This window comes from Colletotrichum higginsianum, chromosome 10, assembly GCF_001672515.1.
Source record: "Colletotrichum higginsianum IMI 349063 chromosome 10, whole genome shotgun sequence".
Lineage (NCBI taxonomy): Eukaryota > Fungi > Ascomycota > Sordariomycetes > Glomerellales > Glomerellaceae > Colletotrichum > Colletotrichum higginsianum.
This window is the reverse complement of record NC_030962.1, coordinates 2663594-2682900: the sequence shown is the minus strand read 5'-3', so window position 1 is coordinate 2682900 and position 19307 is coordinate 2663594. Positions and strand designations below refer to the sequence as shown.

At 50.3% G+C, this 19307-nt stretch overlaps 8 protein-coding genes across 8 annotated transcripts; 3 read left to right on the top strand and 5 right to left on the bottom strand.

Annotated features, from left to right (window-relative positions):
* Positions 1 to 379: 379 nt before the first annotated feature.
* CH63R_14266 (uncharacterized protein) lies at positions 380 to 1345 on the top strand (the record flags this gene model as incomplete). Its single annotated transcript, XM_018309240.1, has 2 exons — positions 380 to 1043; positions 1104 to 1345. The coding sequence occupies 2 exons, from the start codon at positions 380 to 382 to the stop codon at positions 1343 to 1345; spliced, it is 906 nt and encodes a 301-aa protein (XP_018151558.1).
* A 1613-nt stretch (positions 1346 to 2958) lies between these two features.
* CH63R_14265 (Alpha beta hydrolase family) lies at positions 2959 to 4124 on the bottom strand (the record flags this gene model as incomplete). Its single annotated transcript, XM_018309239.1, has 2 exons — positions 2959 to 3870; positions 3924 to 4124. 2 exons carry the CDS (start codon positions 4122 to 4124, stop codon positions 2959 to 2961), a joined length of 1113 nt encoding a protein of 370 aa, XP_018151557.1.
* Positions 4125 to 5814: 1690 nt separating this feature from the next.
* Positions 5815 to 6514, bottom strand: CH63R_14264 (uncharacterized protein; the record flags this gene model as incomplete). The annotated part of the gene is made up of 3 exons (XM_018309238.1): positions 5815 to 5883; positions 5970 to 6269; positions 6332 to 6514. The coding sequence occupies 3 exons, from the start codon at positions 6512 to 6514 to the stop codon at positions 5815 to 5817; spliced, it is 552 nt and encodes a 183-aa protein (XP_018151556.1).
* A 2771-nt stretch (positions 6515 to 9285) lies between these two features.
* Positions 9286 to 9870, bottom strand: CH63R_14263 (Biphenyl-2,3-diol 1,2-dioxygenase 2; the record flags this gene model as incomplete). Its single annotated transcript, XM_018309237.1, has 1 exon — positions 9286 to 9870. The coding sequence occupies one exon, from the start codon at positions 9868 to 9870 to the stop codon at positions 9286 to 9288; it is 585 nt and encodes a 194-aa protein (XP_018151555.1).
* Positions 9871 to 10636: 766 nt separating this feature from the next.
* Positions 10637 to 11223, top strand: CH63R_14262 (Membrane protein; the record flags this gene model as incomplete). Its single annotated transcript, XM_018309236.1, has 3 exons — positions 10637 to 10684; positions 10745 to 10876; positions 10942 to 11223. 3 exons carry the CDS (start codon positions 10637 to 10639, stop codon positions 11221 to 11223), a joined length of 462 nt encoding a protein of 153 aa, XP_018151554.1.
* A 562-nt stretch (positions 11224 to 11785) lies between these two features.
* On the top strand, positions 11786 to 12721 carry CH63R_14261 (Short-chain dehydrogenase/reductase; the record flags this gene model as incomplete). Its single annotated transcript, XM_018309235.1, has 1 exon — positions 11786 to 12721. One exon carries the CDS (start codon positions 11786 to 11788, stop codon positions 12719 to 12721), a length of 936 nt encoding a protein of 311 aa, XP_018151553.1.
* Positions 12722 to 12974: 253 nt separating this feature from the next.
* Positions 12975 to 14503, bottom strand: CH63R_14260 (Ergosterol biosynthesis ERG4/ERG24 family protein; the record flags this gene model as incomplete). The annotated part of the gene is made up of 3 exons (XM_018309234.1): positions 12975 to 13650; positions 13712 to 13826; positions 13876 to 14503. 3 exons carry the CDS (start codon positions 14501 to 14503, stop codon positions 12975 to 12977), a joined length of 1419 nt encoding a protein of 472 aa, XP_018151552.1.
* Positions 14504 to 15497: 994 nt separating this feature from the next.
* Positions 15498 to 19115, bottom strand: CH63R_14259 (Cytochrome P450 monooxygenase; the record flags this gene model as incomplete). The annotated part of the gene is made up of 5 exons (XM_018309233.1): positions 15498 to 16244; positions 16296 to 16859; positions 16912 to 17517; positions 17990 to 18281; positions 18334 to 19115. The coding sequence occupies 5 exons, from the start codon at positions 19113 to 19115 to the stop codon at positions 15498 to 15500; spliced, it is 2991 nt and encodes a 996-aa protein (XP_018151551.1).
* Positions 19116 to 19307: the final 192 nt, after the last annotated feature.

Below are 19307 nucleotides of genomic sequence, written 5' to 3'. Positions count from 1 at the left end.
TAGATTTAGGCGCTGAGAGCTGTGGAAGGAAAAGAACGCGGTTGGAATCGCGGTTGCGAGTGCGACGCACGCAATGGGAATTCGCGTTGCGGTGTTACGTGCTGGGCTACCTACACACCACGAATAGTGCCTCTACAGGGCCTACTTCCTAGGGCGTTGCCTGTAACAGTCGCCTCGGCAAGCGGCCGGCGAAGCCGGCTAACAAGTCCTGTCTCAAAGTGCCTCTGAGTTTCTTCTTAGGCGCACCGTCTTATTAGTCTAAAGACAATGGTAATGATACCATTAGTAATATCGGTAGGTTTAAATACTGTGCTTCATCCTGGGGCTTCTTCCAGTTCAGACTTCTTTGTAACTACGCGACCTAGATTTCTATTTCATAATGTATCAACAAGTCCAAACTCTTCTTCTCTCTCTTTTGCTATGGCTTCCAATAGCGCTTGCGCAAGAACAACCGCGCAAAGGAACAAACCGGCCACAGTTTTGTAGCGTAGCAACCTGTGGTGCAGCAAGCAACACGGCAACATGTAGTCGGAGACTAAACCCTCGATTGTTTGATGCGCCCAACCTTACCAGCCTGCCGAAAAAGGGCCGATGGATCACCCCTGAGAATTACGACGGCACTCTTGACAGCTTCTTCCGCGGCGAAGTAGCCAGGGTGGTACATGCTGCCGGAGGCGGCGTCTCGATCTTGGAAGACGACGTAACATCCAAGTTTATGCTCATCAAGAACTCGCCACAGTCTATGGCAATGCTCGGCTTTTGCGGATGTGTCGGTCTTGTGGTCATGTCAAAATCAGCGGTATACATGGCGCACATTGTGGAGGATCCAATCCTTCGGTACCCTGACAGATTCCAGTCCGGTCTTCAACTCCAAGGGGAAGGTACAGGCGAAAACAATCACATGTTTGGCCTTGAAGATCTAGCGGGCACAAGTTTCGCTCCAGATCAAGAGCCGTTGGCTATCGTATTTTCCCCAAAAGCAGCCGGAAACAAATTTAAATACCAAGACCAAATGGTGCAACTTGGTCAGTGGTTGAATCAGTGTAAGTTTACACCAGGAGCCTGTTGTTCCTGCGATAGACTAACCTACTTGCTTCTTTTAGTAATCGGAGTAAACCCTCAATGGGCTGGATACTCACCAATACGGAGGGGGGATGAAGAACACAGATTTGACTGGCGATGTGCTAGACCAGAAGGCAAATTGTTAGTGCAGTACCAGCCGTCTATCGAAGGACTGTTTGGATTTAGACGTTCAAATGCCCAAGCTAGGTTATGGGTTGAAGGAAAACAGAGACCTTTCGAAAAGTCATGGGAACCCTCTCCCGTTCAACACTTTACAAATTAGGATAGATAGACCTTAATGTTATTTACATTGCATTAGAATTTTAGGCGTCTAGAGGTGCATGAAATCTGTTGTACATACTCTACTAAGTTATACAATCTGTCTCCTGATGGAAAACCAAGGTTAAAGGGCTTACAGAATGGTAACGGCGCCGCAGGCGGCAGAGTTTTTCTGAGAGAGAGTGAAACGGCGGAGGGTGAAGCAGAGAAGAATACAATAGCTACTTTCAAAGTAAACATCAGAACAGGAGCAGACACGTTGCCGCAATCCTGAAAATTCAGAGTCTAATACAGAAATGAACCGATACAAAAAAGACGCTGTTGATTGAATGCAGCAAATAACGCTTATATAATCTATATTCTGCAACAAGAGCTTAACAGAGGAGGCATGACAGGACGTTGACAGTAGATCGTAGACGACAGCTCTCGTGTCTCGCCCAACCTTTCCCATCACCAGCCGGCACCTCTTCCAAAGAGCTGCTCAACTTCAAAGCATCGGTTACAACGGACCTCCAACTACTTTAAATACCTTGTAATGCAACCGCTGCCCTCAACGAGTGGAATTTTGACAACTCTGGACGATTGTCTCTCGCAGTCTCGCAGTCTCGCTGCCGATTCAAGAGTAATTCCAAGCGCCCCCTGCGTCATAATAGGCAACTCGCCATGATGCGACCGCGGCATACCTGGACAGATACGCCGGTCTGGCATGCATGGGATAGATACGCCTCCTCCGCATTGACGGAGCAGGCAATCTTTGATATAGGAACCCAGGCAAACACACATCTATCAAGGGATGAAGGATCTATCTAAAGCTATCAGTGGCAGCCTGCGTAGCGAGTATTAAATCAATCCTACAAAGCACCTTTGAGCACCGGTATTACAATACATCAGGTTTAAGTACTAACGCTACAGAGCAGGGCGGAAAACTCGACCCCCACAAGGAGTATGGCTCTCTGAATACGATTGTTTGTCGCCACACCCCCCTTAAATTATTTTTCAAGCCGTCTTTTGAAATGATCCAGTCGAAGTGTGAGGACTGCCCGGCAACGACACGAAAGGGCATAGCACCACCAAAATTCAAAACAGCAGTACAGAGTTTTAGAAGCTTTTTGAAGTCTGCTGGCACACCAGTACGTAAGTATCAAGTACTAAGAAAGATTCCAAGGTTGCTTCACATGCATGCACAGCTCAAACGATGAGGATCTTTGCAGACAGGTGCTTAGCCTTGTGTCAGTTGTGTATCGCCCGCTTACGTTGACGGAGCTGACGTCTCTTGCTGAGTCACTAGAACACCTCGCTGAAGATGCCGACTCTGTAGAGGAGACGATTGGCATCTGCGGATCTTTACTGACTCTTCAGTTCCGGCTTAGTGCTGGACACGGCTCGCGGGTCTTGAGCGCCGTTGAGTACGGGCCCGCTCGGGGCTTGTGAGATCTCCGGCCCCACTTTGCTTACGCCACCGATCCGCTACAGGAACGGGACGGTCGCCAGGCAAGCGGCAGGCGGAACACCCAAGGTCCCGCTAGACTATTTGTTTATCAAATTCAAGCCAAGTGAACTCTGTTCAAGTCACCGATAAACTACGGACAGGCTTATCAATAGATCAATTTTATTTTCCTACGCAGGCAACCCCCAGAGCACATCGATCTCACGCATGATTAGCTCTGGCGCAGTCATCACAAAGTCGTGGCTGCCAGGCAAGACCTTCCACACTACATGCTCTTTGCCTCCGAGCAGTGGCAGCCCATTCTTCTCGTACCATGCAGCGTTGACAAATTCGTCTGCATCACCAATTATCACCGCTGTGCTGCCCATCTTTCGCTTCCCTAGCGCACGCCAGACCCGCTGCTGATTCGTCAACGGCGAGAATCGCGCACAGGACGTAAAGGCGGGGACGAAGCCGCGGTGATGCGCCACTATCCATGGCATATACGCGGCCGTTCGCTCTTGAAGTGATTGCTTGTTGACGCTTTGACTGGTGGTCCCGAGATCGGTAGGTTTTTCTTCATTCTTCTGATGGAAGCAATGTTGCTCTTCTATCCGACCGCTGTTTGCAGTGCTTCGCAATTGACCACGCATCAAGGTATGCAATACACGCTTTGGTACGAGACCTGACTTGAATAAGAACCAGAAGGTTAAACCTAAATCGGTTGAGCGGATGAGTCCAGCTGGAGCGAGCAGAATCAGGCTTGAGACCATGTGAGGAAAGGTAACGGTAAAAGAGGCAGCGATAGCTCCACCGAGTGAATAACCAATCACTCTTAAAGAGTTGGAACCTGTCCATGAAAGTGGAGAAGAAGCCAGCACGAGCAGAACCTGGGTCGTGTAAAGGCGGATGTCGTAAGGAAGGTCGCCGACGCCATCTGAATACCCCCGGCCAAAGAGGTCGAAAAGTAAAACCCGACAACCTCGTGAGACTAGAGCTTCAGCTATAGGCCCCAGGGTCATTGTACAAGTGGACATGCCATGGATCAGAACGACTTTTGGCCCTGTCTCTGGTCCCCATTCGTAGACGCGGATGAAGCCGTACTTGGCTTTGTTAGTATGGTCGACATCTAAGGTGTGTAACATAGACAGCTTACTTCGGTCTCCACGTCACGGGCACCTGGGAAACAGTTGGGTTGGTAAGGTAGCTTTTGAACCTCTTCTTCGGGGAGAGAAGCAATGATGTGAAGAGGGGAGGGGATGATTTGCGGATCGATTGGATACAGGCTATAATATGCAACGAGAAGGAAGCAGAATGTTGTGAAGGCCGTGACTGCAATCAATGAAATGTTGTCCATTTTGATTGGCATTAGGGGGAAACGTTTGTGTGCTGTAATAAAGGCAATGCGTCACCTTTAAGAAAGCCAATGACACAGCTGTTGCGGGTATTCGGCACGGGATAAGCGGCATCGAACGATGATCCTGTAAAGCTAGATTTGTTTGATGTAACTACTATGGTAGCTGGAAATGTGAGACCAAAAGTAAATTTCTGCAAGGATGACGGTTTTTGTTTCGCCTGGGAGGACGCACCCCAGAGGCCCTTTAGGCTATACTGTTTGCATTTCGTACAGTAACCAAAAGCCCTGCAATTTACAATTGTGAGTGACTAGTCTACTTAAATACATATGCCGTGAGAGGCCTGCTTGAAGACCGGTTTCTCATCACAGAGCACGTATTTCGGTTCTAGCGTCTAAACAAGGCTCACTGGCGACCTACAGAACTACATTCCCTGGAAACTTGGAGAACAGAGGTTGACTACTCTTGGAAGTAGCCAGCAAGGGCCGGCAGCTTATAACCCAGTTTCCTCTCCAAGAGTACAGTTCCTTTAGACGGGCCGTAAGACGCAACCAAAACTGTTGGAATACCGATCGGATTATCGATGGAAAAGTCGGGAAGGCGACACGGCTCGACCAATCAGATCACATGGATCCATTTCCGCCGGAGTGGGTTCGTCTGGCCAGCCATATCACGGCCTTCGCCGATTGCTGCCCTTCAGTTAGAACCTTCCTTCTACACACCCAACGAATTCACGAATAACCTCATACCTCATTGAGCAGTTCGGTTTTACTCGAGTGACCATTTATACCAACCAAGACACATATCTCTGAACCCGCCGCTTGAAATCACGGTGTGCACTTTGCGGCGGTGTAGAGCAGGTGAGATGCATGGCGAACGCTAAGTGGCATTAACGACGCCAGAAGGCAAGGCAACGAAAGGCACGACAGATGAGTGGACAGCAGGCAGAGTTTCACTAGAAGCATCTATGATTCCATTTGTCTATTCATCCACCTGCCCCGGGTGGTCTCGGCGGGGATCAGTTCGTGGTCAATGCAAGAGGGCCACCCGGTCGACGGATGGACAGACAGGCAAGAGAAGCGGTCGCCATTTGTGTTAGTGCCTACTCATGCAAGGCAGAACGACTAACTGACTGACCGACTGACTCACTCCAGGAAATCTGAAAAGTGGTGATAAGGTGAGCTTGCTCTTCTCCCGGGAGATGGATCTAGAGCTGCATCTGTCAGAATCAACACGAGGAGGGCCCCACGTCGATGTGTTGTTGTCCAAAACATGAGAGCTCACACCCATCCGTCATCGCCGGCCGATTCGCGGCTCGTTCATCACCAGAGTTGAGTAGCCATCGTGGAGCGATTGCAGAAATGTTTCACCGGTCTGGGAGTCAGGAAGGGTCAGTAGCAACGGACCATTGAAACGAACACCATCGCTTCTTTCTTTCGTCCTTCCGCCAACAGACCTCCTCAACTAAATGTCGGGGGACAAGATTCTGTTTCGTACCAAAGGCTCAGTTTTCTCGATTCGCTATGTCTAGCCATGTAGTTGCTAACTGTACAGTGTAGGATATCATCGTCGTCACAAGCACGCACGGCAGAACGCCGCTGCTGTACTTCCAGTCCGTCCTTGCTTGATCCAAAATTCCTATCCCGAGACCTGCTGCTTTCTGAAAGCTGGCATGTAGCCTCAGACCTCAATCTAGCGGCGCAGAGTCTGGAACTCGGCGGGCACGGCGTCGGCACCGGCGCCGGTGGTGGCAATCTTCTCCTTTAAGCGGGGTAAGCAAGTCAGCATCTCATCTAGGTGCCATACGCATTCTCATCTTTCTTCCCAGGGTCGAAGACAACACTCACCAACTCCTGCAGCTTCTCATCCGACAGGCCGGTGATGTTGTACTCGGTGCCGTCCGCGAGTCCGAGGGTATCGGGCTTGGCGACGGCTTCGCACTTTCCGCCACCGGGCTGCTCGGCGGGGCACGAGTTGTCGTCGGCGCGCTTGCGGCCGACGAACCAGTATTGACCTCCCGTGCGGTCACCGCGCGAGCTGTACGACAGGCAGACGAACGTGTTGCCGTTCGAGTCGAGCTGACCCGCGAGGGATGAGCAGCCGCCGCCCGTGTAAGCCTGAGTGCGAATACGCCAGTCGCCCGGGATCTGTGCTCGGCACCCGTTAGTTTTGAGAGTTTCGCGAGAAAGAGGAGAAGGGTATCACGTACGGCAGCCACAGAAACGCTGGTCCTGCCGCTGCTGGCGGAGCCGCTGATAACGCAGCACACGTTGGGGTTGATGTTCGCGCAGCCCACATAGGCACCGTCGCAGGTGCCGCCGTAGTGACCTCTGACGTCGATGGCCGACGCGGTGGCCGCGAGGCCCAGGAAGAGGAGCGAGGAGAAGTACATGTTGGGCTGCGTGTGGTGGAGGTGGTTTGGTGTGATGGTGATAAGTTGGAAAGAGGAGGAGCTGGTGGTGATGGAGGAAGCAAACAGAATCGTCCTGAGGGAGGAAAAGCACCTGGCTTTATACTAGTTCTTGACCAGGCTGTTCATCCTACGACCTCTCTCGCATCCTGAACAAGAGGAAGAGGCGGTTCAACACCCCAGGCGGCATCATTAGGCCGGGGCTCCTCCCGTGCCGTATTACCACCTTGCAGATAAGGCCTCAGCTGCTGGCCGGCTGGCCATGGTTCAGGGTATCGCAAGCATCTGTCGACTACAAGTTAGGACATCGTCAACGCCCGAGCCTCTTGTTTCTTCGCAGCTCGGGAGGCGCCTTCGCTTAGGCATCGATTGGACGCGCCAGATCGCGGGGTTTTCTTTTTCTTTTTCTGAGTTTTTCAAGTCACGAAATCCAGGTCCCTTCAAACCGATCTTCTGTACATCACAGTCATCAATCCCAACTACTAGCAGGTTGTGCGTTGCGCTCTTGAAAGTGGCTGGCGAACAAGGCGAGTTCGAGAGATCCTCTTTCTCCAAGACAGGCTTCCGATTTGTCCGCTTCTTGGCATTGATCCTTCAAGCATCCTCCTGCAAGCCCCATAGCAATTGCCGTTTTGGGCGTTCATAGCGCTTACGCTGAGGGAATCCTTGTAACATTTCTCCCTCGACATATACCAGCAGTCTGCCTAAACGCATACGACGTGACATTGCGGAAGAGGGATTGTCCCGCCTAAAAGCAAACCCCGCAGTTTCTGCTCTTAAGACCTGTGGCGGGAGAGTAAGTCAGAAGTCTCACCTGAATTCCGCTTTCTATATAAGCTAGTCCGATTTACGCGAGTGGTTCCAACGCCCATGAATCCTACCAAGAGAGGGGTAAACAGACAGCAAATCAGAAGCCTCACCTCAAAATAGCTTACCGTCCAGGATGTTGTTAACTATTCAAAGGATTTGTTATGACTCGTAAGACATGAACAACTGAGAGCGTTCCAGAAAGGTACTAGGCGGTCAGAATTAGTTATCAGTTCATCAAGTCATCCACTCCTACTTGGTCGTGAAGCCACTCTCATGTCAGCGGCGATGCCTGGATATATAGCCGGGTTATCCGGGCAGAACGGCGAAGCATCCGACCCGCCCCGCTTCGCCAGTGCAAAGCATTAACCAGCTGTCTTTGAATTCTCGCTTTGCATTTCATTTTATCTCTATCTACATTCATTTGGTCTCATCGTCTAGATTCCGGTCCCTTTCCAACGTTACTAATGTACTAGGCTCTTAGGCGCGGTGCCTCGTACCGTGGCTGTTGTGTAGCTATAGTCTCCCCCCTCAACGGTCAGCTTTGTCTGGGTTATGACTTGATCCTGAATTGCCCAAGGATCTGGATGGCGTCTGACAATCTTTGATTGAATATGAAGTCCTCGAGTCTAGTTTTTTCTGTGCGCATCTACACGAGAATTGAGTTGTGTAGTTTGCTCAGCTTCTCATAGAGCTGGAACACTTTCTTAGTCTGTGTCGGTGTGTGCCGATAGGTGGTTCTGCATCGTGTCTCTCTTGCCCACTCGACTTGTCACGCCTTGTTTGTCTCTCTCTACGTCCACGTCTTGAGCGTTGATCGGAGTGCGGATGATTCCTTTAGCATGTCCGCTCTGGTGCCCGTATGGCCGTCTTGTTGTCATCTTGTGGCTTCTTTGGCGGCCGTACACCATCCCCGTTTACCCCAGGCCTTTCGCTGACCTAAGCCGCGCTGCCCTCCTCCGCTACCGCCGCCTTGACCGCTGCGAAGCTGCGCAGCACTAGGCTCGTCACCTAGTATCAGATGTAAGGCCATGCCATGCTCGCCCAGATGATGGCCACGTCCTGCGCCAGTATCACCCATCTGAGCCACGTCTCCATCCGGACCGGCAGCATCGCCGTCAGCAAGACTACCAGCCAGTCGAACAGGTGTAGGCCCTTGGGCTCCAGCAGCCTCAACCAGTACCCGTCGTCGATAAGCGCCGTGTAGAACTTGTTAATAAGGATCTGCTCTGGTAAACCCCGCGCCCAGATGCTGTCACCATACAACGCAGGAACCCCGCGCAGAAACTGCAGTCAGCGCTAACAAACACAAGCAACGCCACCAGTTCTCGCTCCGTCCGTCCCGTCGCCGCCTCTAGCTTGCAGCAAAGCACGTCAAGCACGCCGCCGCCATGCATCTTGCCAAAAGTAGTAGCCACAGGTCGCATACGTGACAATAGAAAGGTAGACGTTTCGCAGCCACATGTAGGTGATGAGAAATCTTAATTAGATAGATCTGGCTACTAAAACGTAGGTTTTCCCATCATGTAGAAGTGTTTTTCCTATTGGACTATAGAAGCTACTATCAGGCCTAGATTTATGCACATTCACTAATCGCTACATGTTGTATATACAATTCATTTACAGCAGGTTTCCCAAATGTGGTTGTCAGTTGTGGAGCAAAACCTCTATTCTTAGTGGCTAAGACTTTGCAATATTGGCTCGAGGTGAAAAGGAGACAATTGATCCTTCCACAAAGGTGCCTAATTAAATTTTACATCGACGCAGTCATGTTGTGTGGCTGGACTTTACTACTCAGCCAAGGGGCTTGCATGTACATTCGTCGACTTACCACATTGGAAGTTGAGGGCTGATCGGCTTCCAGCGCATTGCTTAGACATCTCCTTTGGTGATGATGAGATGATAAGAGTCTAGTGTTACAGTACAGGACGCACATGTTACAAGGTTCAGCAACCCAATGCATTACGAGGTCCAATCTCGACTCTTTTCTTCAACGAACTCTCGCTCTCTCCTAGTTCCAACCGCTGAACCAGGTCTTGAGGATCAAATTCTGTGCCGATGGGATTTTCCGCAAACAGCCGAGAAGCCATGAACTCGTTCGCCTCCCGTATCGTGTCGAAGTTATCGACAAGCAGCTCGACTCCATTCCCGTCGGGGTCTTTGTAGTACATGCTGGTCGTGGGACCGTGGTTGACACACCAGAATGGAGAGATGCCGTTGCTCTTGTGCGTTTGATAAGCAGCGAGGAGGTCTGGTAGCGTGGAATAAGAGAATGCGACATGTTCCAGCCCGACTGCCTGTGGGTCGGTGGGCTTGAGGTCTGGAAGATACAGGATGGCAACCCGGTGGTGATCGTCGTCATCGTCAAATCGAAGAATAGAGAGCTGTTCATTCTCAAAGGCCACGACGCATCCCAGAAACTTGATGTAGAAGTCTACCATGCCGCGAAAGTTGCTCGTCTTGAACACAACGTGCCCCACCTTCGATGGACTTTTGACAAGCCCGTCTACTTGGCTGGAATGTGAGGTCATGGTTGGTTCTGGGGGAGAGTCCACGATAAAGATGCTTGGCGACAGACTCTCGTTATCAAGCAGAAATTACCAAATGGAACTTGTCGTCATAAGTTGTATTGGGCTGGGAGGTATTGAAATAGAAATGGGAAGTCTTTTGAGGATGTCGACTTGCAACCGTCAACGACTTAAGCTAAACAAGGCAGTTTCAATGGCCAATGTCAGTCAGACCCTATCAATAAGTATCCTATTTTAAATTGCCGGTAATCTCCAGGATATGGAAATGGACCATGTTCTCTGCAACAGACTACCCGTAGCGTTGCTTGGGTTCAGTGCTTCCAGATCGGTCTCGGGCTCGCTTTTCCTGCTCATGAGTCACTAGGTCCGTGGCAAAAGAATGTAGTTACGAGTGAGATCCACAATCTTTTGCTTTTGATTTTAAGTTAGTCCAAGCTCAGAACGCCAGGGTCTGCGAAGCAAAAACTGCTGAGGGCTCGGTCTCGGTATTTGCTCGGGTGTTTAATGACTCGTATGTTTCTGCCTCAACTACATGATAGTGGATTAGACACTCTGCAATGGGTAAAATCGGTATTCTACCCAGCACACCGAATTGATCGGGGTATTTAGCGCATAAATGATTGCCGAAAGGGATTTAAATGATGTACGTGCTCAGACTGTGAATTTGTCCCCATGCCGAGAATAACTACTCTTTCACCTGCGCCACCTTTTCTACGAAACCGCCGAAAATCGTCACGGAAATCCCAGCAGGCATTGCGCAGTCACAAAAATGGGGCTATCTCTGGACCTTACCGAGACGCACATCTCATACTATTCGGTGAGCATGTATTGTGTGATGTTTCGTTCATACGGGATTACATTGACACTGTGAGAATAGGTGCCTGTTGCTTATATGCTTGCCTTCATCCCACACGTCTACGCCAACACCATTGCGGGCCAGAATTATGACATAAGTGAGCCACGAAAACTCCTTGAGACTGTAGCAAAGGGTGGAACTCTGGAAAAGAAAGTGAGTTTTGTTTGCTTAAATGTACCACCCCAAACGCCTCTTCGTGATTGACGCTCAATTTGTAGGTCTATCAACGGATCTGCCGCGCCAAGGCTGCACATGACAACGCCATAGAGACGATCGGCCTCTTTGCCGCTGGGGTTGCAGTAGCCAATCTTGCAAATACGGACAAGAAGTTTGTGAATACGCTATCCCTTGGCTACCTAGGACTTCGAGCACTGTACACTCTTGTTTACGTGAAGCTTCAAGATAACCGGAAGTGGGCCCCGGTCAGAAGTTTGATCTGGGTTGCGAGCATGGGTGTCATCTTTGCTCTTTGGATTCAGGCGGGGAATGCGATGAATTGATGCCGAATAAACGTTGCAAGAGAAACTACAACAGGGAATTGTGTCGTTTGAGATGTTTATTTGTAACATATATCGTTCGCCTGCCAAGAAAAGGACTTTCCAATCTGATTGCAATAATTAGGGAATGAACTCGAGGTGTGAATGTAGGAAAAGAGGAGAGCTGAGATCATGGCTTGCAATTTGAAAGATGTGGAAGTCGGTCGGATTTGGTAAACGTACCCAACAGCAGTCACTGCCCGTCAACCCACATTGTATAAATAATGTTTGATTTCGCTGGAAACTGACTCTTGCCAATCGCGGATACCTGGCTGCAAGGGATCGTAAACCCGCACGACGCCGGTAACAGATTCGGATTATGAAGCTTAAAAATTGAAACTACCCGAATGATCTCTGCAAATTCAGGTGCGCACATATACGGAGTGGGAAAGACTCGCATTTTGTTATGTGTTAGCCTTATTTAAGGTCAAACCATGGCTGCGTTTGAATGCTGTGTGCCATACGTAGGCAAACTGTTCCAACATCCCATTTGATTCTTCCCATTTCATCCCATTTCTCGAGCACCATGGCTATCACTCCATGGGTTACGGCAAAGCCGGCATTTGACCAATCAAAGGATATGCCTAACCTCGAAGGCAAGTTCATTCTCGTAACTGGTGGGACCAACGGGCTGGGCAAACAGGCCGTCCTGGAATTCGCCCGCCACAAACCGGCACAGCTCTGGCTCGCAGCACGAAACCCCACCGTCGCAGAGCAAACAATCAAGGAAATTCGAATGGAAGTACCAGATGCGCCTATACAATACGTCCAACTTGACTTAGCGTCTTTCGCCTCCATCCGGAGCGCCTTTAACACCTTCCAAGAGAAGTCGAAACGACTCGACATCCTCATGCTCAATGCCGGCATCACTGCGGCGCCCTGCGGGTTAACTGACGATGGCTACGAGATCCAATTCGGTACCAACTACCTCGGGGGCGTACTTCTTACCAAGCTATTACTGCCAACCCTGCTTGCTACCGCCAAGGAGCCTGGCGCAGATATTCGTGTTGTCTTCCTCGGGTCTGAAGCAGCCTCAATGGCCCCTTCAGAGGGCATTCTCTTCAACTCACTCAAGACAGAGCTTGAGAAAGAGGGTACATGGGTCAGATACGGCCAGAGTAAACTTGCGGTCATCCTGCATGCGCGTGAGCTGGCGAGCCGAAACCCCGAGCTCAAAGTCTCCGCTGTTCACCCCGGTTTCGTGGACACCAACTGGGCAGAGTCATGGAAAAGCTCAAGCTTCTTCCTTCAGGCTCTTTATCCGCTCATGAGGATGGCGTCGATTGGGGTGGAGGACGGAGTACGGAATCAACTGTGGGCATCAGTATCCCCAGATGTAATAAGCGGAACTTACTACGTGCCAATTGGGCAGCCTAGGCCTAAAGATGGAGCTTTGGTGAACAATGCACTCGGAGCTAGATTGTGGGAATGGACAGAAGCGGAGATAGAGGGTTTGCATTAAGCAGTGGCTACTTTGAGGATAGACAGGAGCAATTGGGAGCCACAGAGCATCAAGAACTCTATCTCTGGAAAATTTTCCCACGACCATGTTCTTCTGTTTGAAGCCGTTTTTCCAGCATTGATCATAACGACGGTGTCTGAATCTTGTCTGTTTGTCAATTCTCATGAACTCACCAGATATTGACAATGTTTTGCTATGTGTTCGGCTGAGTCTATATCTTTAATCTCGGTACTGTGAACTCGCATCTGGCATCTTACCAGACACCAGGGAGAATCCGCCACCGAACCTCTCGACAGTACGCGTCCCACACCGCCCCGTACTTCTTGGAGCACCTCGCCTCGTCCCGTTTGCATCTATGAACCAGCAGAATCGTCATAAAAATCGCGTAAAACCAGACCAAAATCTTGGAAGACCCCACAAGGGCACACATGGCACTGCTCAGAAGCAGATCCCCCAGGTAGTTGGCATGCCGTGACCAGCCCCACCACCCGCTGCAGAGAAGGAGGCTTTTGTGACTTTGGCCATCTGACGTCTTGTACGCTGCGACAATGTACTTTGCCGGCTTTCCCCAGATAAAGCACCGGCCATTGTACCTACGCACTCTGTCTTTCTGGCTGTTGACAGAACGGAAGATGATGTAGCCGGCAACTCCGATGGAGAAGACCGCTAATTGATAAACCGTCGACGTTGGTGTCGGGTAAAGTCCAAGGTACTGTGCCTGAATGGTGTACATTGTCGGTAACCAAACGAAAGAACCCCATGCTAGGTAGAAACCGAAATGGTCATGTGCTATATCAATGGTACGTAGGTACCATGATTCATTCGCGAAGAAATCTAGGACGTAGATCGCGTGCAAAATCGTGACGTATACTATTGATGTGTCCACACGGCCGTATGTTTGATATTGATAGGCAATATTGGACAAATCTCTGGTACACCTCTTAGACTATGTTCTCAATTATCTGTAGGGGCGAAGGATTATGAACCTACATGAGTGTCCATGCTATGATGCCAGGTCTACCGTTGGTAAAGAGCTTAAGGTCAAAGTCTCCCCAAATTCTTGGGTTTAGCTCGATGCCCATATAGAAGTCATACGCTATGGATCCTATTATTTCATTAGTGCGATTCCAAGTAAGTTTTGAAAACATCCTTACCGCTGAACTTCCGATCATCTGCGTGGCTTGGCCTAAAATGGGCTTTGATGAATGCTAACGCTGACAACAGCATGCCAGCTGCATTCATCACAGCCACAAGACCTCCCCAGTTCTTTGGGATGAAAGCAGGGTCTAGAACGCCGTACCAGCAAAGAGCAACGGCCAAAGCGTGAGTGACGATCCAAGCCCGCAATCCGTTTGTGCGATACGTCAATAGGTGACCAGCCGGGCTTCGTTGCCCATTGTGTTTTGGCCCAGGAAGATGCCGAAAGAGGATGCCTTGAAACGCAACCCATAGAAGGAAGGCTCCAGTCGCTTCAAGACTGAACCGTGGTCGATTCGACCACACAACAGAAAGGAATCCACCTTGGAGAGTTGCGAAAAAGAATTCGTAAAACGAGCCATGGAACGTGGAAAGCGTTATGTATGAACACACAACCAGTGTCGGAGCAAAAAGAATCAGAAGAACAGAACCTATGGATCGCATCAAGGACCCACTACTTGAGCGACCCCAGGTCGAGTGTTGCGAGGTTTCCAAGATGGAAGGCTGAATAAGAGATCGAGTGTATCCCTTCTTTACGATCGCAAAGGTAGAGTCTGCTGATAAGAGAACTTCGAGTGACTTCATATCGTCAGAGGAGTATGCAAACCAAGACAAAGAGGGACAAAAAATAACGAACAGATGGAACGAAACAAGACTAGGTCAGCCAGGTGTATGTGGTTGTAAAAGGGGGTTTGGGCAAGCCACCATTCTGGCAAGTTTCAATGAGGCGGCATCAGGCGATTATATAGCACAACTGTGGCTAGGGAAATTTGAGTCATACACTAATTCCATACAACATACGAGCCATGTCCCATGATATGGACAGACTATCCTCCCAAGGGCAAAAGAATACCGACCGAATCCAACCCCTCCCCGTCTTGTTTCTAGGTGAACGCGCAGTAAGAGATTATGTTGTGGCTTAGCGCTTCAACACAGGGCTAAGTTGTGATTCAGCTACGAGAGATAGTCTCGGCGTTGTTTCTTTCCTTGAGGAGGTGTTGCGTTATCAGGGCGGGAATTTAATGGTGCCATGGATGGACCTGCGAAGTTGACACGAGTCTCAATAATGCGGGTCGAAGACCATTTCGTCGCATCAGGCCGTGTCATCTATTAACTTTCGGCCACATCTAACTCAACAAAAACGGATGCTTCTTGTGTTCGTCCGGTCAAAAGACGCGCGTGCAGGACTTTCTGCGTCGTACTACAATTGGGTGAACTCAGTCTTGACTCGGAACCGAAAGCGAACTGAAGAAGGAGTCCACAACCAAATCAGTCGAGGCTCAAGCATTTAGTTTTACATGGATGCTTTGAAACAAGGGCTTATAAGTATCACGCGATTGATTCGGATAGAAAGATGTCCACATGTGGGAGAGTGGGACACGTTGAGAGGCATGTAGGTAAAACGACCGGTGTAAACCTTGGACGTCAGGCTGGCACTACAGTCGCCCCCTTGATAGTTCCCGGGGAAATGAACATGCGCACGTGGTCTATCAATCAAGCCGAACTGTACGAAAAATGATGTTGTTTTCCATCAAACGAGGCCTTGGAGACGTCAGGCATTCTGGTTAACTGTTGCTAGCTACTCAAGCTTTTGAAGCCTGACAAAACATGATCTTGGCTCAACTGTGATGGTTTCCCGCAAGTCATAGGTGCTAAGCTCGTCAGCGCATGGCTTGAATTGGAAGTTCCATACAAGCAGCGCAAGAACCATTCTTAACTCCATGTAAGCGAGACGTTTTCCAAAGCAGCCTCTCGGTCCACCGCCGAAAGTCAGCATTGGCCCAGCTTGTGGATTGAATTCGAAGCCAGAAAGCGTCCAGTCCTGGGTCGAATGTAGCGGTTCTTCATCCAAAAACTCCTTGCCTGATCTACACACTAGCCAGCGTTCCGGTCTGAACTCGCCCACGTCATTTACAGGCCATTCTCGCACCATTTTAGCTCCCTGTGACGTTTTGTTCCGTCTGTTCTCATCTACGTCTAGCGCGGGCTTGACATAGCTTGCTCCTTGTGTGAAGAGGAAGAGGTTGGTGCCCTTCGGCACGAAATGTCCCAGAATCGTCGTGTCAGCTATGGCCTGGCGGGTCAAGATAGAAGCCGTACGTGCAAGCCGCAGGACCTCTTCGAGGAAAGCGTCTAGGTAGGGAGCAGGCACTTTTGTGAGCTCTGCCTCATTTGGAGGTCTCTTCTCAAGCATAGCGTTGGCATACACTGCTTGGATATGTTTCCGCAGGGTATCTTGGTGCTTTCGGTTGTCGGCTAGAAACTTGACTGTCCACGACAGGATAGAAGCAGACGTTTCATGCCCTGCAACAAGGTAACCAAGTAGCTATTTGAAAGTTAGCCCTCCATATTCCGTCTCCTTTCATCAAGTTCTCACCTCATCCTCAATTCTTTTGGAATCAAGCATTGGCTTGCAGCCGGCTTTCTTGGCGGCAGCAACCTCCCGCAGAACAATGTAATCCAAGGCGGACTTTGCAACCTTGTCCTTTGCAGACCCATTGCCGTCCAATCTAGAGACTGCCTTCTGAATTCGACTCTTGATGAACTGATCCTTTGCCATAAAGACGTCTCCCACTTTGGTAAACTTCTTCAGCAACCAGGCTTGTTGAGTTGGGAAAGGCGAAGTGACAACTCGCCCCATGAAGTGGGTAATGTCAACCGTTGCTTGATACTCCGCTGGCAGTTCGAGATTTCGAAAAATCACTGGCTCTACTGGGTTTGATGGCACAGTCACAGGTCGGTGGCCCGCTTCCTGGATGATATGCTGCCATAGGACGCTGCTACCATCAGCCTGCCCAAAGGCAGCCGCCATAATGATGTCCAAAGCCGAATTCTGCAGGTCGCGGTGGGCATCGAATGGATGGTCGAGTGCCCACTTGGCCTTGAGGCTCCACAACTCAACAAGAGAGATGGCGTTCTTGTGAATTTCCGGCGCAGAAATCTGGTTGATAGTAAGAATGATGTTATGATGCACTGGGAGATGTTAAGCAAACCTCGTTCAGAAACCATGGTGTCATCAAGTCTTTGACCAGCTCTTTGTTTCCTTTAAATCTCGGATCAGCCGACATCATCGAGAGATGATGCTCAGGCAGAATGGTTGCCATTGTTTCCGCGTCCCTCTGACAACGGTCAAACTCCTTGGTTCGTCGAGCGACGATGTCGTAGCTCTCGCGATAGTCAAACAACACGAGAGCCGGTGCTGAAAAGGGACCCAAAAACACTTGAACCAGTGGGGAGTTGTGCCGTGAGGCTAGATCACGCATCCATACCGTAAAACCCTCCCCGTGTGTCCTAGCATGTTGGAATTCAGAGAGATCACCCATGAACTTGCCTACAGCACTTTCGTTGTAAGGAATGCCTGCAAGAGGCTTGGGAAACCCCTTCAGGTATATGTAATATAGAAATGCGCAAGTAACAAGCACGGCGATGAACGCTGGCGACAGAAGTACAGCTACCGGCTTGCTTATCTCGAAACCGACTTTCTCAGCCATGTTAAGCCTGTGGATGTGATTGAAGCTGCTACTGGCGATGAGGGTAGTGATTGGTGAAGTGAAAAGAATGGCAATTGACCGACTAAACAAAACCAAGACCAGGTGCGGCTAAGCAAGGAAAAGGGTGCAATTGGCCATGAGTTGAATCTGGCAGCTAAAGGAGTGTTCTAGCCAAACAGGCAGTCCGGCAAGAGAAGAATACACATCTCATCAAGTCTACATGAGGGTTCTGCCCATAGTTCTGCCCCTGGTTCCAAGCTTACACCAGATATGCAACACGCGGGCCTTCGAATGCCAGCCTCGCCCGTACTCAGATTCGCCTGCAAAACAATCCATTTCCGAGACCGAGGTCGAGGTCCAAGTATTAGTGAATCAAGTCAACTGATCCCGAGACCGACGTCAAGACCTGAAACGGCCGCTAATGCCGTGGATGGTCCCATGTTGCCGCGCGAAGGACCCATGGAATAGGATGAAAAGGCAAAAGTCCAGACGAGTCGATCCCCAGCCTTTGCTGTGGGTAAAACCATGTTGGAGTGGCCCAAGCTAGGAATGCCAAGGTCCACAAGTACCCGAGAGAAACCTTGAAGATGTGCGGCAGTTGCAGGGCCGGCCATCGACAGGCAATACCTTGGATCGAATCTTCCAAAACGATGCCAATGGGCTGGAGCAGGAAAAAGCGTAACGAGCCGGCTTCTTGCGGTGCGATGCCCATCGCAATGTCGGAACTGTGGTGTATCATACCAGAGATGAAGAAGGCGATGAACAGACGCAGGTATCGGGAGACCATTCGTTGCCGGAATGGAAAGGCAAAATTCACAATGATGTCAGCGTGTCCAGTGAGTCCACTGCGAAGACATTGATGCCATGTGACTCTAGACCGTGGATGTCAGTATTTGCGCCAAAGGTAAAGACAATCCAACTCACCCCCAAAACCGCCGAATACTGTATGACGAGGTCAATGACCCGTAAAGTGGAGGGCACTCGTCCGGGCCGCTCAGTCCGAGGAAAACGGAGGCGAGACAGGTGCTGTTGTACATGATCAGATTAATGAGGGCGGTGCATATCCAAAACGATATCGTCCCGATTATGCGGAATGCCACGTCGTCCAGTGATAGGTCCACAAGACCCTGCAGAAGCGCTTGTTTTCGAGAGCTGATGAGACTCGGGTCCGGAGATGGGGCCTGCGACATGGTGCTCAGGACTAGGTAGGCTGCCGACGTCGTAATCAACCGCTTTGAGATGAAAGAAAGCCGGCCATGGGTCCCCCCAGACTGCAAAGCCCCGGTCCCAGAAGCACCTTTAACCTGCCACTCGGTGCCGATTCGTCTCAGGCTCCAGAGCAGAGACAGGGATCTGCGGACCTGGACAGCGAGAGACGGGGCGGGCTCGGCCATTTCTTTCGTTGTATCCGTAGCATCAGAACGCTCCGTGCCGCCCCGTTTTCTGACCAGGATCAGCTCTGAGGCACTCATGAACTGGATCCAGAAGAGAGGCACAGCCGCCGAGCGCCAGTGGGGATTCGCGCACCACCCGCAGACTCCGGTTTGAAGACCGAAGGTCAAGAGAGCGAGAATGAGCACACCCATCAAGCGCGCCGTGTCTTTTTGTGCAGGTATCAAGATGATGATGGATATGAAAGCCGCCAAGAAAGCAACCTGTGCTGCTCCAGTCGCGAGCGCACCATCGTAAAAGTGGGAGGTCGACATTGCTGTATTGGCGAATTCTGTGCGAGATAGATTGATGATGAGAATCAAGTGATAGTGACGCGAACCATAGCAAGCAGAACCAGTTGAACAGCATTTCCGTAATTAAATAGAATTTCTTGTCAGGCGTATTTGACCATACGCCCACTCCCCCACTCTCCCCTGTCCTTTAACAACAGCATCCTTTTCTCCGTG